The sequence below is a fragment of the Hypanus sabinus genome, chromosome 15, assembly GCF_030144855.1.
Source record: "Hypanus sabinus isolate sHypSab1 chromosome 15, sHypSab1.hap1, whole genome shotgun sequence".
Classification (NCBI taxonomy): domain Eukaryota; kingdom Metazoa; phylum Chordata; class Chondrichthyes; order Myliobatiformes; family Dasyatidae; genus Hypanus; species Hypanus sabinus.
In genome coordinates, this window is record NC_082720.1 from 9,217,388 (window position 1) to 9,235,687 (window position 18,300).

The 18,300-nt window shown below is 43.5% G+C and overlaps 1 protein-coding gene across 5 annotated transcripts in view; it reads left to right on the top strand.

Annotated features, from left to right (window-relative positions):
• The window catches only part of ebf1a (EBF transcription factor 1a), a 468,633-nt gene that overhangs the window by 362,184 nt on the left and 88,149 nt on the right, over positions 1–18,300 (top strand). For all 5 annotated transcript variants that reach the window (XM_059989982.1, XM_059989983.1, XM_059989985.1 and 2 more), the window contains one exon: positions 12,142–12,230. In XM_059989982.1, coding sequence (XP_059845965.1) covers positions 12,142–12,230 — 89 coding nt within the window. The remainder of the gene's footprint in view (positions 1–12,141; positions 12,231–18,300) is intronic.

Consider the following 18,300-nt stretch of genomic DNA (forward strand, 5'->3'; position numbering starts at 1 on the left):
ATAAATAGCAATAAATAATGAAAACGTGAAATAACAAGATAAAGAGTCCTTAAAGTGAGACCATTGGTTGTGGGAACATCTCAATAGGTGGGCAAGTGAGTGTAGCTAACTTTGTTCAAGAGCCTGATGGTTGAGGGGTAACTGTTCTTGAACCTGGCGGTACAAGTACCTGAGTCTCTTGTATCTTCTACCTGATGACAATAGCAAGAAGAGAGCATGGCCTGAGTGGTGAGGAATCCTGATGGTGGATGCTGTTTTCGTGCCTCAGCGTTTTATGTAGATGTTCACAATAGTTGGGAGGGCTTTGCCTGTGATGTACTGGGCCATATCCACTACCCTTTGTATGATCTTCTGTTCAAAGGCATTGGTGTTTCCATACCAGGCCAAATAAAGGAGGAAATTAGAGAAAGTACAGCTTTTGGAATTTCTGATACTCTTCTTGTGTTGCTTTCGATCACTTCTGTTATGTACTGATCCTGGAACACAGTGAAATAAAAAAGCTCAAACAATTCCTCAGCCCAGTTACCCTCCCAACTCTGTATTTATTTTTTTTAAGAGTGGCATTAATATGTGTCACAGGGTAGATGCTCCATGTGTGCAGTACTTTATTACATCTTTCTCTGCAGTGCTGTGTACAGCTTAATGCCCCTGGGCTACCAGATCGGTGGAGTTTTTAAACAAGTTATTTTAATTGCTTATATGAAGTGTCGATCATTCTGCCACTCTTGGCAGCACAACTCAAGAAAACAAATTCCTTTCCAAGTCAAATCAGACAATCTTTTGATTAAGAACTGAGGCAGCGTTGATATGTTCAGGATTTATTATTGTGAAATTATAAAAATTGGTTCATGCAGAGGACCACGCAGCTGAGGGCAAAGAGAGAGTTTTAGTTGCTCAATGTGGTAAATAAATGGGCTACAGAAAGACGTGACTTTGCAAAGTGTTCAATGTCCTTTTCTGAACTGTGTTCACTGTTGTCTTCTCCTGAGCTTGTCTCAATGGATAGAGGGTTTTAGCGGTTCTAAAATGGCTGATGAGGCCTGTCTTGGACTGTACTACAGGCAGGGCAGGGTCAGTTTGTTTGGGATTTATTTGTGCCTTCAGCTGTTTGCACTCCTATGTCAGAGACATGAGGTGTTCAATATTTCCCCACACTCTCCTCCACTTGGATCTGGCACTGAGCAAAGAATGACTTTTATACGAGATGTTGGTGAGGCTGCATCTGGAATATTACGTTCTGGTTTAGTCATCCTGCCATTAGTAAAATGTCATTCAGCTGGAAAGGAGAAGATGTTCCGGAGCTGAGGGACTGTGGTATGGAGAGTGGGTTGAGCAGATTGAGATTGTTTACACTACGGCATAGGAGAATGAGGGGAGCACTTATAGAGGTGCGTAAAATCACGAGGGGCATAGATTCACAGTCTTTTTCCCAGAGTTGGAATCAAGAACTAGAGGTTCCATAGTTTTAACGTGAGAGGGAGAAATTTAATAGGAACATGAGAGGGAACCTTTTCATTCAGAGGGTGGTCAGATGATGGAACGAGTCACCAGAGGAAGTAGTTGAGGCAGGCAAATTAACATTTAAATAGTAACTCACACAAAATGCTGGAGGAACTCAGCAGACCAGGCAGCATCTATGGAAAAGAGTACAGTCGACGTTTCAGGCCGAGACCCTTCATCAGGACTGGAAAAAAGATGAGGAGTCAGGAATAAGACAATGGGGGGAGGGCAGGAAGAACCACAAGGTGATAGGTGAAACTGGAGGGAGGAGGGGTGAAGTAAAGAGCTGGGAAGTTGATTGGTGAAAGAGATACAGGGCTAGAGAAGGGGGAGTCTGATAAGAGAAGACAGAAGCAAAGAAAGAAAGATAAGGGGGAGGAGCACCACAGGGATGGAGGTGATAGTCTGGTAAGGAGATAAGGTGAAAAGGAAATAGGAATGGGGAATGGTGAATCACCAGAAAAAGCAGGCTCTCCCAGTGGCCACCTATCTTAATTCCACTTCCCATTCCCATTCTGACATGTCAGTCCATGGCCACCTCTACTGTTGTGATGAGGCCACATTCAGGTTGGAGGAGCAACACCTTGTATTCTATCTGTGTAGCCTCCAACCTGATGGCATGAACATCGATTTCTCAAACTTCCAGTATTGCTGCCGCCCATCTTGATCCTGTAATGAGTTGATCCTAGGGTTATAACCAGGGTTCTTCATATTGCTTTGGCTCACTTCGTTACCCAATTTTAAAAATTTTACACCAGTTATAGAAAATTAATACAAATATAAAAAACAGTAGCAGTTGGAAATGCTCAGCAGGTCAGGCTGCATCAAAGGGAAGAGAACAAAGTGTCACGTTAGTGACGCATATAGAGGGCTTTTACAAGCAGTTAACATTTACAAGTTATCACAGGGCATCTCCTCAGGATTTTAAATTATTGCTGCTGCTAAAGTTTGATTTTTTAAAAATGTGCCTGCCCAGGGAAGGGCTAAATAATCTGATCAAACAGACATTTAAAAGCTCCCTCAGCTATACATACAGGGCAAGTCCCAATGTAGGATCTTGACCTGACATGTCAACAATTCCCTCACCCCACCCCTCACAGATACTGCTTGACCCACTGAGTTTCTCCAGAGGGGTCTTTGTTGCTCCTGGTTCCAGAATTTGCAGTTTTTTGTGTTCCCTTCATGCCTTGACCTGTGTGGTGAAAGGCTAGTGTAATAACCCACTCGCTCTGTTCTGTCAAAAGCTGATTGGAAGTTAAACCACACCAGTTTTTGAGTCTCTGCACTTGTCAGAGGCCATAAAAAAAACTGCAAACTTGGTGCTTTACTTTCTAAGCCGTTTTGCAGCCAGTCTCATATCTCTCTGCTCTCCCAGCCAACCCCTAAACGCAAACGTCTTGCTAACTGTTGTCCCTTGGAAACTGTCTTCTCCTGCTCACCAACTCGGCAAGATTAAGGAGAAATCAAAATAAGATTAAAAGGGGCAAGGGCTTCCGATGTTGCTTTTTTCTCTATATTCAACTTGTGTGATTTACATGTCATGAAGACATGTTTATATTCAAATTGCTGTTTCTTTCCTGACATTGAACAGAACGTTAATCATTCTGCTGATTTGAGTAGGTTGCAAGCATTTACCACTCGTGCATAGAGTGTTCTGATAAAGCTTCATACCCAGTGCCGGCGGGTGAAGTGCTGTCACTCAAGAGCTTGCCTGCATGTGCACCGTGTGCTGGATGACTGACAACAATTTGGGATTTTCTTTTGGTGGATGACAAGTTAAGGGTTTTAGTGGTGCAATTATGCACTAAATTCAAGGTGCTCAGATGTAAATGTCGTCTAAGCACTCTGTCTTGCCAGGCTTATTACACGCCTTCACTTACAAACCCCCACCTCTCGCCTCTCTGGGAGGGGTTAGGGCTCAGGCGCTGACAGTTCACATGATGGAGACTGTCAATTCACTTTATTTTATGAAAAAAATATTTAAAAGAAGTAGCAGTAAATGATATGTGAATAGTATATAGCATTTAATGTCTGAATTGTAAATTAAATGGAAAAGACCTGACACTAGTTACTGTACTTTACACATTATCGCTCCTGTCTCTTGGAAGCTTTGACACTGAAGTCCATGTCTCTAGCTTTTGGCTCTGTGCTGCCTCTTCATCTGCATGCAACTGGAATTAGGGGGCATTCTGCTCACACATTGTGGTAACTTCTACTTTACAAAAAGAGCACTTGACAACTTGATGGCCAAAAGAGTATCTTTATCTGGGACGGCAAATGATATTTATAATACAGAGGCTTCCAGGTACCTCGTGTGGCCTGGGAGGAGGAATTATATACAATGCATACTGGGAGTAAAAAGAGCGGAAGTAAAGACCCCGCCAACCCCGGATCCCGCCTCTTGCTACCAACAACTCCCTGATTAGTATTAATTTACTTTTAAAAATACTCACATTACAACACTTCTCCCCCTTTAAAATCTAACATTCCCCAAATATAGAAGAACTGGGAAATAAAAACAGTGGTATCATTAGCAACAGGTTACCATTACAAAAACGCCTAAAAAAACATGGCAAATTCAACGTTCAATCTAACAACAAAAGAAACTATCCAATCAAAGATTCAGTCTGTCAGGAGGTTTGCGAGGGTACTGTGATCTACGCACTACCCCAGTGACCCAGCAGGCACCGCTGGTGAGGATGTTTTGGGTGGATCTAGTGTTGGGGACGAGAGGGGTCTGTGTGTCCGCGTGAGAATGTCCATCCTCTTCAGGGGACTCTGCCCCCTCTGCCAGTGTCTCTCCCTCTGGCAAAGTCACTGGTGGACATGCTTCCCCAGTAGTCTGTCTCACCATTGGAAACTCCATGGAACTATCGACCTCTGAGCTGGAATCATGACACAGGCGCACATGGTCCTGATGTCTGCGGAAAACACGCCCATCAGTCAGCTTAACAACGTAGGAGACTGGACCGCTCTGCTTAAGAATAACACCAGGTAGCCATTGCTGATTGTTTCTCACATAGGCATTGTCATCCGTTTTTAACTGTCTCTCTCGCACATGTTGATCATGTCCCTCCTTCTGCTTTTCCTGCTTTCTCTCCACTTTTACCTTCATGTCCAGACGCAGCAGGTCCAATCTTGACTTAGGCCTACACCCCATCAGCATCTCTGCTGGAGTGCGTGCAGTCGTAGTCTGTGGCATGAGGCGGTATTTAAACAGGAAACGTGAAAGCCGGGTACTAAGAGAGTCCCCTGTCATCCACTTCAGGCCTTCCTTCACTGTCTGAACAGCCCGCTCAGCCAAACCATTTGAGGCTGGTTGGAAAGGGGCCGTCTGAATGTGACGAATGCCATTCTGCAGCATGAACTCACTGAACAGCTCACTGGTGAACGTTGGGCCATTATCAGTGACCAGAGTGTCAGGCAACCCGTGGACTGCAAACACTTGCCTGAGTTTGTCTATGGTTGAGGGGGCTGTGATGTTGCTCATGATGTGAGCTTCGATCCATTTGGAATGCGCATCTACCATTATAAGAAACATCTGCCCCATAAAGGGGCCAGCAAAGTCCAAATGTAGCCTAGACCAGGGGTGGACTGGCCACTCCCATGGGTGCAAAGGAGCTGGCGGTGGCATGTTCTGATTGGTCTGACATTGCGTGCATGATTTTACCTTGTTCTCCAGATCCTGATCCATTCTTGGCCACCAGACGTAGGATCTTGCAAGGCTTTTCATTCGAGACACCCCTGGATGAGTCTCATGAATTTCCTCCACAATCTGTGAATGGCCGGGGGGAGGCACGATGACCCTCACCCTCCAGAAAATGTAGCCATCCTGCAGACTCAGTTTGGTCTTGCGTTTGGCATAAGGTCTCAGTTCCTCTCCTTCCACGACTCTGGGCCAACCTTGTAAAAGAAAAGTCTTGACTTGAGACAGGACTGGGACCCTGTCTGTCCATTGCTTGATCTGGGACGCCTTTATAGGAGTCGCAGACAGCCTCTCCAATGAAAACACTGTCTCTGGAGGCACACGTAGTAATAGGCATCTCAGGTAAAGGTAGTCGACTCAGCGCATCGGCGTTTGCATTATCCCCACCCACTCTGTACACGATAGTATACTGGTAGGCTGACAATGTGAGAGCCCAATACTGTATTCTGGCTGAGGCTAGTGGTGGGATGCATCTGGTCTCCCTAAAAAGGCTCATCAGTGGTTTATGGTCCATAGAAATTGTGAATGCACGTCCATAGAGGTACTGATGAAAACGTTTGACCGCAAAAATAATGGCCAGACCTTCTTTGTCTAGCTGTGAATATCCCTTCTCAGCAGCCGTCAGGGTATGTGAAGCAAAACCAATAGGATTCTCTGAACGGTCCTCCATTATGTGTGAGAGAACTGCCCTGACTCCATAGGGTGAAGCGTCGCATGAAAGGGTGATCTCCTTGACTGGGTCATAGTGAATGAGCAGCTTCGCTGAGTGGAGGAGTTCTGTCACTTCCTCGAAAGCTTCCTCCTGCTCTTCACCCCACTGCCACTTAGTGTCATTGTGAAGCAGCTCATACAGTGGGGCCAAAACCTTTGAGAGGTCCAGAAGAAACTTGCCACAATAATTCACCATGCCCAAAAATGATCTGAGTTCAGTGACGCTCTTGGAGCCTCCTTGATAGCTCTCACTTTGTCCTCCACTGGGCAAAGTCCCTCAGCTGTAATCTTGTGTCCCAGGTAGGTCACACTCGGAGCCAGGAACACACATTTTCCACGTTTCAATCGCAGCCCTGCATCTGAGAGCCTCTTCAGCACCTGTTGTAAGTTAGCCAGATTCTCCCCCTCCGTGGCTCCCGTGATCAAAATATCATCAAGATACACTGCTACATGTGGAATCCCCTGCAGCAAAGAGTCCATTGTCCTTTGGAAAATGGCAGGGCTAGATGCCACTCCAAATACCAGGCGATTGCATTCAAATAATCCCTTGTGCGTATGGATGGTGACATACTCCTTTGAATCCTCGTCGAGCAGCAGCTGTTGGTAGGCGTGGCTCATGTCCAGCTTTGTGAACAGATTACCCCCTGACAAGGTCGCAAACAGGTCATCCACCCATGGCAATGGGTACTTCTCCAGCTTAGAGACCTGATTCACCGTAAGCTTGTAGTCCCCACATATCCTCACCGTTTTATCTGCCTTCAAAACTGGAACAACAGGAGCCGCCCACCTTGAAAACTGGACGGGCTCAATGATGCCCAGCCCCTGTAAACGGTCCAGCTCCTCCTCGACTTTGCCTTTCATGGCATAGGGCACCAACCTGGGCTTTAAAAACGTGGTGTGGCCTCAGGGTCGACATGGAGTTTTACAGTCACGCCCTTCAGTGTGCCCAGCTCGTCCCTGAAAACGTCTCTATACCGCTGCAGAATGTCCTCCGTCGTGCGTGCATACTTAATTTCATGCCAGTTGAGCCGGATTTTGTGAAGCCAATCACGGCCCAAAAAACTGAGCCCACTGTCGTTAGCTATCAACAACCTGGCTTCAGCCTTCTGGCCCCCGGCCGAAATATCCACAGATAACACCCCTAAATGAGGTACGGGCTGCCCCGTATAGGTCCTGAGTTGGAGCTTAGATGGTCTGATGGGAGGCAGGTTGGACCCCCAGGTCCTCCTGTAGGTCTCTTCACTAATGACCGATGCAGTAGCCCCTGAATCAATCTAGAACTTAATGTCCTTTCCCTTGACAGTGACTGTGGCATAATATGGTTCAGGTGGTCCCTCATCCGTTTCCACCCCAGACATGTTGTGGGCACACTCTGCCTCTCCGTCTGCTTCTCCTAGGTGGTGTGTGGCTGCCCGAGTCTGCTGAGCTTTCCCCTGCCCAGGCTTAACCTTACCATTTAAACTTTTTAGCTAAATGTCCCTTTTTGCTACAAGCATGGCAGACAGTATCTTTGAATTTACAAACATTTGCATAGTGCGTTCCTCCACACCGAAAACATACCATCCACTTTTCCTGTCTACCAGTCTCCCTCCTGACTTGGAGCACTGCCCATGTCCTTTCTGTATATCCTTGGCATTATTAGCAGCCAACTCCATGCCTTGAGGAATCTCTAGGGCTTTCTTGAAAGTCAACAGTGGGGTTTCCCCCAACAAGCGGCGTTGTACAGCGTCATTATTAATGCCACATACTAATCTATCACAGAGCATGTCATCCAACTCAGCTCCGAAATCGCAATGCTCCGAAAGCTGCTGAAGCTCGGCCACAAAATCGCCCACAGACTGACCTGGCTTCTGGAAGTGGCTGTGAAACTTGAACCGTTGAACTATCACCGAAGGCTTCGGATTGTGGTGGTTCCCCACGAGCTTGAAAGGTTCATCATATGGAATTTCTCCCAGTTTCCACAGTGTTGCTAAGTTCAGCTTGTACGTCTTTGCCCCACACACACTCAGGAGAATAGAGTGCTTCTTAGCCTCCTCAGTAATTCTATTAGCACAGAAGTGGCCCAACCTTTCCTCGTACTCTGGCCACTCCTCGATTTGCTCGTTGAACACACCGACCGTTCCGAACGCGGCCATCCGAACACTTGACTCCTCGCCCGCTCACAGCTCCTGATCGAAAATACGGCCAAACAGTCCACAAAACCAGTTTACCTCATCGCCAAAAATATGTGGTAACTTCTACTTTACAAAAAGACCACTCACAATTTGATGGCCAAAAGAGCATCTTTATCTGGGACGGCAAATGATATTTACAATACAGGGGCTTCCAGGTACCCCGTGTGGCCTGGGTGGAGGAACTATATACAATGTATACTGGGAGTAAAAAGAGCGGAAGTAAAGACCCCGCCAACCCCGGATCCCACCTCTTGCTACCACAGCTTCCTGATTAGTATTAACTTACTTTTAATAATACTCACATTACAACATACATGATGGTGAGTGGCCGGGCAGGTGGGGGATATTGCAGTTTAGCCTGATTCCATTCTGATGCAGGCTAAGAAAATTTGGCATGTCTCCTGTCACTGTCACCAATGCAGCATAGAAAGCATCCTATCTGGATGCATTACAACTTGATCCACCCACTCTTCTCCAGACCACAAGATATTGAAGAGATGCTGGAAATTGAAGAGATTGCTAACGCTGCAGCAACTGAAACTGGAGATGGAGAAAAGGCCACACCTTCAGAAGATAGAAGCTTGTTAGGGCAGGTAAAAAATTAGGGTGAGATGAGGCTATGAAGTGATTTAAAAATCAAACAGAAAGATAAAATTGAGTCATTGCTTAACCAAGTGCCAGTGTAAACCAGTGAAGACAGAAGTGAAGCCAGAGTCCTCAGGTCAAGGTTAAGGCAGCGGATAATTAGAAACTGTGTATGTATGGATGATGGACATTGGGATGCTGGTCTGGAGAGCATTAAAATGGTCATGTCTGGACATAAGAAACACATTGTTGAGTCCTCCAGCAACAGAAGAGCTGAGACAGAGTCAGACAATGGACCATGGAATAAAGGGAAGTAAATGAGGAACCAGAGGGAAGTGATGGGCAGGTTATGAGAACAGGAGAGGTGAAGGGAAGGAGTGAGACGGTCAGCAGAAAGGAGATTGAGACAAAGAAGAGAGAGGTTACCAGAAGTTAGAGAAGTGAATGTCCATGCTATCAGTTTAGAGTCGACCAAAGTGGAATATGAGGTGTTGCTCCTCTAACCTGTGTCTAGCCTCATCATGACCATGGACTGACATGCAGTCTGGGATTGCAGAGTACTGTGAACAGAGACTAATCCATTGTGCAGACCAGCCTCCCTTCCATAGACTTTGTCTGCACTTCCTACTGCATGGGTGAACAGCCAAAATAATCAAAGATTACCCCCTCCCCAAGCACCTTGCTCATTCTCTCTCCTCTCCATCCTCTGCCGTCCAGCAAATTATACCAAAGTTTGAGTGCACATATCACTGGGAGCATCCTTCCCACTGTTAGACTCCTGAACAGACCCCTGTGACACTGAGATCTACCTGTTCCACATATACTGTTAATTATTTATTTATCTATCTATCTATCTATTTATTTTTCTGTAGTATTAGTATTGCATTGAACTGCTGCTGCTAAATTAACATATTTAATAACACATGCCGGTGATAATAAACTTGATTCTGATTAGCAATAGGAAAGAGCTGGTAGTTGAGTTATTCAGAGTCCTTATGTGTAATATTATGTCCTGTACTTATGATGTTTTAATTTTTAGTTTAGAACGGTGACTCCTAATTTTCAGATCACTCATTTTCTTTAATGCACTAAAGCCCTTGCCTTGTTGCTGTGTTATTTAGAATACTTTAAGTAATTAAATAATTCACACTTAAGATGAAATAAAAATGTCTTGCACATTCAAAAGTCAACTGTGGGATTGAACACAACACCATGTTTGAGAACTTTATTTGGCTCCACATCTAATATAATATCAAGATGGATTATTGCTTTTGGTCAGTACCAAAGGTCAGTTTTTATGTAAAGTAGTGGAGAATATCTGAAGTTCCCTTTGCAATTTGATGGGTCCTGCTGAAGGGTCTCGGCTTGAAACGTCAACTGTACTCTTTTCCCGAGATGCGTCCTGGTCTTTGTCAGGACTAACTTTCCTTTTAGTTAGTCCTGATGAAGGGTCTCAGCCCGAAACATTGACAGCGCTTCGTCCTATAGATGCTGCTTGGCCTGCTGCGTTCCACCAGCATTTTGTGTGTGTTACTTGAATCTCCAGCATCTGCAGATTTCCTCGTGTTTGCCTTTTAACTTCTGTTGTACATGGGTTTGTGTAAGGAGATCGGGTGAGGATCCCTTCATCAAGGGTCTCAGTCTGTGCTAGTCAGCTGATTCACACTGCCTCTATTCATACAGCTTGGGATGTGAGTCAATGGAGTTGCTAACAGTGCAATTTTTCACCACTTTCAAAGGCATGGTGCAAAAGGAGAAATTTTAAGATTGCAGGAAAGTAAAGCCTTAAATCAATTTCCTGCCATTAATTACTGGGAACTTGTTTTTGTGGTATAATGTTGTTCCTTTCTACTGACACAGTCCTTCTGCCAAATTACTGCATAAACCTGACACAAATTGTTTGTAATCTTGGTGTCATACTAGATTCAAAAGTGAGCTTCTGACCACATATCAAAATGACTGCTGGAAACCACAACACAACGTCATTTGTCTGACTCTGTCTCAGCTTTTCTGTTGCTGGAGGACTCAACAATGTGTTTCTTATGTCCAGACATGACCATTTTAATGCTCTCCAGACCAGCATCCCAATGTCCATCATCCATACATACACGGTTTCTAATTATCCGCTGCCTTAACCTTGACCTGAGGACTCTGGCTTCACTTCTGTCTTCACTGGTTTACACTGGCACTTGGTTAAGCAATGACTCAATTTTATCTTTCTGTTTGATTTTTAAATCACTTCATAGCCTCATCTCACCCTAATTTTTTACCTGCCCTAACAAGCTTCTATCTTCTGAAAGTGTGGCCTTTTCTCCATCTCCAGTTTCAGTTGCTGCAGCATTAGCAAATGTGTTTTAACTCCTGAAACCCTCATATCCTGTCTTCATCAGTGATCTGCTTGAATATCTCCATTGCCAAATAAAATGACGTTTTCCTTCAACAAAGTTGCTGTGTTTGTTGTTGTTTATAGACCACAAGATTATAGGAAATAATTTAAGACCTCATTTCCTGCAGTCTTGTAAGTTTTCATTTTGCAATGTGCATTTTGAAGGTGATTGTATGCAGATCATTTAATGCTTAACATTGATTGTACTTGGAAGGAATATTATCAGGGATCAGCTTTACTCGCAATTTACATGTATTTAGGAATTTGCTGTGGTGTGCTGGTCAGGGGGCAACATGCAGTAAGAAACAACAACATTTAACAATTACAGAAAATTGAATTTGGAGAGTAAAATGTGGATAAGGAATAAATTGTGTATAAGTACATGAATTTCATCATTTACAATGTAAACAGTATTACAAAAAATGGCTTAAAGTTTTTACAGTGTAGTGCAGTGACTGAGGTGATAGATAGAGGGGGTGAGGGCTAACCAGAAGGGTTGATCAGATTAACTGCTTGGGGGAAAAAACTTTTAAGATGGTGTGATGATTTAGTTTTAATAGCCCTATAGTGCTTTTGAGAAGGGAGCTTTTGGAAAAAGTAGTTTGCAGGATTGGTAGTGTTATTGTAAAGACTGTGGAAGAAGTTAATCCATACACATTTTCTATTAAAATATATTTATTTGGTTAATGTAATAACCCCTCACTTACTGTATATAGGAATGCATTACAGCATTCCTCATCTATATGTTGCCGTCCAATGTGTCCATCCATTTCTACCTTTATTTCCTCCTAACGTTTCCTCCTATCATCTCTAACACAACCATTATCCCCATTTTCCCTTTCTGGAGAATGGTTATAGGGTTATCGCCCTCCCTCAGACAAAGGTAGAATATATTACAGTTAAATGGTGAATGAAGTCAATGGGCTACCAGGCCCCATTTGTTAACTCACAGGCATTTAGGCTTGTTACTTATGATTTACTCTATCACATCCTCAGTTGTAGGTCTTACCTCTTGTGTTTTGGTGCTGACCCAGCGATTCCTTCCTCTTATTGATCTGCATTATTCTTCCTTGTTCCAGCACTGAATGAACCCACCATTGACTATGGCTTCCAGCGGTTGCAGAAAGTTATTCCCAGACATCCGGGTGATCCAGAACGATTGCCAAAGGTCAGTACACAACTTTGCCAATTGAGCAACTGCTGCAAAATAATGCTGCAAGGCTGGGTTAACACATTACTTTCAATAAGCATAAACCAATGCTGGTAGAAATGAAACTGTCATTTGAAAACATATGGAACTGTGATAATTGTCGATTTGGTTGAGAGTCCCAGTCACTGGAAACATAACCTACACTTCTCCAAAATAATGCTGTGGGGTCTTTGAATGTTCACCCCAACGACAGACAGGGTCTGGTAGTGCAGGCCCAATTGTTTGACATGTGTCCAGCATTCTACCCTGAGGGATGAGGCTTCAGCACCGTGGTGAGGTGAGCATTGCTGGCTCACAGCTTCAGAGTCACGGGTTCAATCCCGAACTCCAGTGCTGTCCGTGCAGAGTTTGTATGTTTAATCTGTGACTGTGTGGATTCTGGTTTCTGTCCACATCTGGACAGGCAATTAGCTACTGTTACTGCTGCTTTTCTCCTAGTGTAGGTATGTAGCTAAATGGCACAAAACAAGCAAGATCTGTGCAACAGAATAAAGACTCATAGAAAGTTCATGGGAATACTGTGCTGGGAGCCCACATGGATCCTAAGAACTGACTTGTCTCCTTCTATTCTTCAAGTGAGAATGTGTAGGCGGAATCTCTCATCAGTTGTGAGCTTCAGCACCAAGCTTGCTCCAGACTCTCCCATCTCATTTATGCAGCCTTACATAGGTAGATGGTAGTCAAGAATATGACACCAAGGCCAATTGTTGCTAACTGCTGCATTGGCTTCCTCAGCATAGACTGGCATAATATACCAGGGCTACACTGGGTCACCAGGAGAGATGTCAGTCTGCCATCCAGCAGGCAGGCCTCCTGTCCATATGTGCCCATGTTCACCACTTAACATGTGCCTGGACTCAGCTCCTGGTGGTATAATTGGCTAAAACACCCACTGGGCTTCCATACCACCTGAGCATGACCAACACCTGAAGGGCAAGGAAGGGAAGTGAATGGCAGATGCAGCTTTCATGATACATTGTGACAACTGATTTTCATGAATATACAAAAGTTTCAGAACATTTTCTTAGTAATTGGATGATCTTAGTGATTAAAAAGTAAATTAGCATCACATGTTCATTAAGGATTCTGCTTGGGTAATTAATAAATGTATAGAAATCTGCTGCAGACACCTACTGTTTGGTCAAGTGAAAAGTGAAGGATGTGGAATCGTGTGACTGATCAGTCAGCAACAGTAGAAAGAGATGGCAACATACCTTGTTCAGAACAAATTCAAAGAGGTCTGTTTGAAATTTGATATATGGAAGTGGTAAACTTCTGCAACCCTTAACAATATATGTGATCAAGTATTCTTGTTCCCTTGACTTATATAGAACGTGCAGTACAGTGGGAGGTCAATTGTCTTGAGATGGTAGTTGTGCTCTTTGGGATTCTCCTTACCCTCTTTATCTAAATATAAAATCCCATTTTCTCTTCCTCATTTCTTTGTCCAACCGCCCCTTTAAAGCTTTTCCACTGTTTGCCCCAAGCCTTTCCTTGTTCTGTAAAGGCTTTGCCTGAACTTGGAAGCTTTTGCTCCAAGGTGAATGAACAAGGTGACATTTGCATTTAGATGTGTTGCAAATTATAAGGAGGAACTTAACTTGAGGGTGACATCTGTTGACGGAGCAACCTCACTGCACCCCATCTTTCTCCATGGTAACTGGGCCCCTTTTTACCCTATACAGCTGCTGAGTGCAGTAAAAGAGAGAGAGAACCGGGTTATTGGTGTATGTTTGAAGAATATTGATGCTAACAATTGGTGAAGTAAAATGCACATCAGTAATCCCTCACTGCCCAGATAATCTTTGTATGAAATATTGGTTAATCGATAATAGTTAATCTGCACTGATACTCTGCTACAGTGATGATACCCACTGGTTACGCTGAGTCACTAGAAACTGGATTGCAAGTAACAATAGGGAGCACTGGGACTTTGTTTTACCTTCGTACCTGGGTGGAGGAGATTGCCCACATAGACTGGTAGAATCAAATAGCAAAACCACAGGTGCTTTGGCCCACCAAATCTGCGTAGACCATTAGCAACCCATTTGTACCAATCCCAGACTAATAACATTTTACTCTCTCTACATTACCATCACTGTTCTCCAAATTCAAACAGACATTAGGGGAAACACATAGTTGACAATTAGCCTACCAACCTGCATGTCTTTGGGCTAAGGAAGGAAACCGAAGCATCTGGGGGGAAGTCCACCTGATCACAGGGAAAATGTGATCCACACTGAACACTACTCCACTAGAGTCAGGTTCCAATCTGAGGCACTTGAGCTGTGAAGCAGCAGATCTACACTTTCACCCCATTTTTACAGAAGCTGCCACCCTCTGTCCCACTGGGCTGAAAAGTGGGCAGATTTCATTCAGACCACCACCCAGCTGTTGTGATCATTGCCCACTTAATGCCAGATCTCTGCCACCTGGTCACGGTGATGTACTTAATTGTCACTCAACTGCATCCCAACCTGCTGCCTTCAAAACAGTAGGCAGATTGGGATGGCATGGTAGTACAGTGCTTCACAGTACAGGCGACCGGGGTTCCATTCCCCCAGCTGCCTGTAAGGATTTTGCACGTCCTCCCTGTGACCCTGTGGGTTTCCTTGCACAGTCCAAAGATGTACCAGTTGGTAGGTTAATTGGTCATCATACAGCAAATTGTCCCCTGATTTGGTGGAATTAAATCAGGGAATACTGGGTGGTGTGGCTCCAAGGGCTGGAAAGGCCTATTCCACATTGTATATCAACAAAATAAAATGAAAAAATTATGCAGGAACCACCATAACCCCTCTCAGATTCACTGTTGTGACTGTACTGGGAAGCATTGTGGCCAGCTAGGCCTCAGGTGGTGGATCCCCATCTGATAACCAATTCAAGGTCCTTTACTGAAAATCAGAAATAGTTAAGATAACTTGAAATAGACTCAAACAAATAAAAAAGAATACATTTTCTTAAGAAATCATGTTCTATTTAACTAAGTACATTAAGATCGATGAAGATTAAATAAAATCAATTAACAGCACTTAACTTATTAATGATTACACACATGTAAAGGTCTGTGGTATGACAACTCCCCAATGTCAATAGTTAAGCACAGTGATTCAAAATGGGTCCATTTGTCCAGTTCCCTCAGCTTAGTACATTTGATGACTTATGAGAGGGAGGTCCAGTCCATTCCCTACCCCCATGTGACAATCTGAAATGAACTTACCCCCATGCTCCCCACAGGAGTGTGGGACAGCCACTCACAACATCGTGCCAGTATTCAGAATCAGGTTTAATATCACTGGCGTATGTCTTGAAATTCATTAACTTTGCAGCAACAGTACCATGCAATATGAGAGAAGAAGAAAACTGTGAATTACAGTAAGTGTATGTATATAATAGGTTAATAAAGTAGTGCAAAAAATAGGGAATAAAGAAGCAGTGAGACAATGTTTATGGGTCCTAGATGCAGGTCGGCCTGCATTTACGTGAAGCCTCAAAAGATTATAAAGACCTTCGCTGCTGATACTGAATTACTGATGTGAAGATCACACAGGTTGTAGGGATAACAACCAAACTGTTACATTTTCGTGAATCTGATGGAGGCATAAATATCGATCAGGGTATCTGCCATTCTACAAATAAGGCCATAGACTCTTTGTGGAACACTCAACAGGACACATGGAAAATGTTTCTTTTGAATGGTTGCACCTCTCTCCCTCTGCATGGACCCCCCCCCCCCCCCAAAGGACAGAGTGTAATTAGATGTACATGAGCCAGTTGGTAGGATATACATATACATTTTAAATGGATTAATATGTTTGCCTTCAAAACCTTGCCTGGCTGTGTGCAGAGTGCCATGGGGAAATAAATATTTAAATGTTTTAATTTAAAAACAAACTGACCCAATTGCCAGCAATGCACTGGAAGGCCTCTGATTATGTGGGCCTAAACACATCAGGGTCTGTTGTAAGGCTGAGCTGAACCTCTGTCCAAAGTTCTACTCCCTGGTGTGCCCATGATGAATTACGAGTGAATTATCGCCTAAGCTGAAGTTGGCAAGATTCGTTTGACAGGAAGCAAACACGATGAATAGATAGAGAAAAAAGAGGTCAGTTCATATCAAGCTGACAAACATATTCTACTTGTCAAGGCAGTTCATGCAGTGACGGTACGGGGGCAGGGCTGGAGAGGTTTCCTTCACATCCCATCGACAGATTTGCATTGCGCTTCCCTTCTTTAAAAATCAGTTGGCAGTCAAAGCCTTGATCCCAGCATGTCCCTGGGTTTTATCAAGAAGGTACAGGGACTCTTGTACATTATGCCAGAAGACATGGATTTGATCTTTACATGACAGGGGTATCACAGAGAGATTCTGTTCAGAGTGGTTAGATTGCACCCAGTGTCATGGCTGCCTTCCGAGCAGAGTTTGATAAAAGACAAAATTCAGTGGAGAAAAAGGAGAACAGCGTTTGTATTTTGCTTCTTCGATCTGTAAAATACCAGCCAAATTGATCCTTTGGGAGTAGTAAATACACATTACTTTATCTTGTACTTCATGTCCATGGCTTTCATATACCCCTGAGCCCTGATAGAACAACAATAGTTAATAGACTAAAAAGAGTAATTACAAGCATCTTTTCAGCACTATCAGCTTGACTGACTTTGTCTGACCTTATAATTTTTACCTCAGCTAATCTGGCTGCTATGTTTTTGATTCAATTTGCATAGCCTATGTAGTGTATAGTAATACATGACCTTTAGTTAATGTCACCTGTCAAAGAATTTTACACCAGTGTCGTTAAAAAAAATCCCATTAAAGAATCAAAACCAGATAAACAGGAGCCATAGGCTAATGGCAGCTTACAAAGTGAATCAACATTTCAGAGGGATAGTGACAAGGAACAGAGGATGGGAAACAAGGGGGAGCCATGAAGATGGAAAACAGGGAGAAAGCTGAAGAGTTTGTGCTGGGACAATTTTTAAGCGGCAACCCAGAGAGGAACGGTTTTCTGAGTATAGGTGCAGGACATTGAGACCAAAGTCCAGGTAAAGGATTGAATGAGGTGTTGGAGGGTATTTAAGTGTGTACAGTTCTGTTGGAGTTTGACCCAGCACAGAGGATGAAGTGGTTTCTATAACTTCACCCACTGGAACTGCTTTAACCACTTGGCTTGCAAGCTCGTCTGTAGTTGATTTGGAACAGGAGGGAGCTATTTAATCTCTTACCATATTTCGTCCTTTATCTAGAACAAGGTTGTCTGCTCCTAACTTGGTCTTTGCTCTATATCCCTTAATATCTGACTTTTAACTTGCTTTATGTATATCTTAATTTTCCTTAAAAGCATCTGTGCATTTCAACACAGTTCTCTTATGGTATCAAATTCCATTCTCTTGATGTTCTCTGGGCAATGATCTTTTCTGAATTCCTTGTTGAGTGTATTTGAAATTAATTTAGATTTACTTCCAAGTTTTTGGAATTTTCATTTGGCCCCAACAGCTTACTGAGAAAGCAAGTTTCAGATTTCTCCCACCCTTAATATGAAGAAACATTTCCTGATATCATTCTTGAAAAGCCCAGCTATAATTTCAGCCCCCAAAACTAACCCCTGCATCTCAGAGTTTTTTTAGTAACTGGCTTACATTTTTCCACAGTTCCTTGGGGAATTGCACAGTCATTTGGCTCTAATATAGGTTTTCAATTCTGCCAGAGTGGGTTAACTTGATTCCAGGTTTTCATGCCAGGCTTGTTACCTCAGGGCCAAGTCCATCCCATGGCATTGGGCCTTAGTTTTCCATTCAGGAAGATGGATCTTTCAGGTGAAGAGGTTTATAAGTTATTCTGACATGGAGCTGCCACTTTCCATTCCCTCCAGTCTTGTTAAATCCAATTAACTTCATTTTAAATAAATGAATAGTTAGCCAAAGATGCCTGACCCTTCGAGAGTAGGCTATATCCAATGCTTGTAAATTTAGAGGTATGTTTGGATGAAAGTACTATTTAAACATTGTCTTATTCTTGAATGGAAAATTA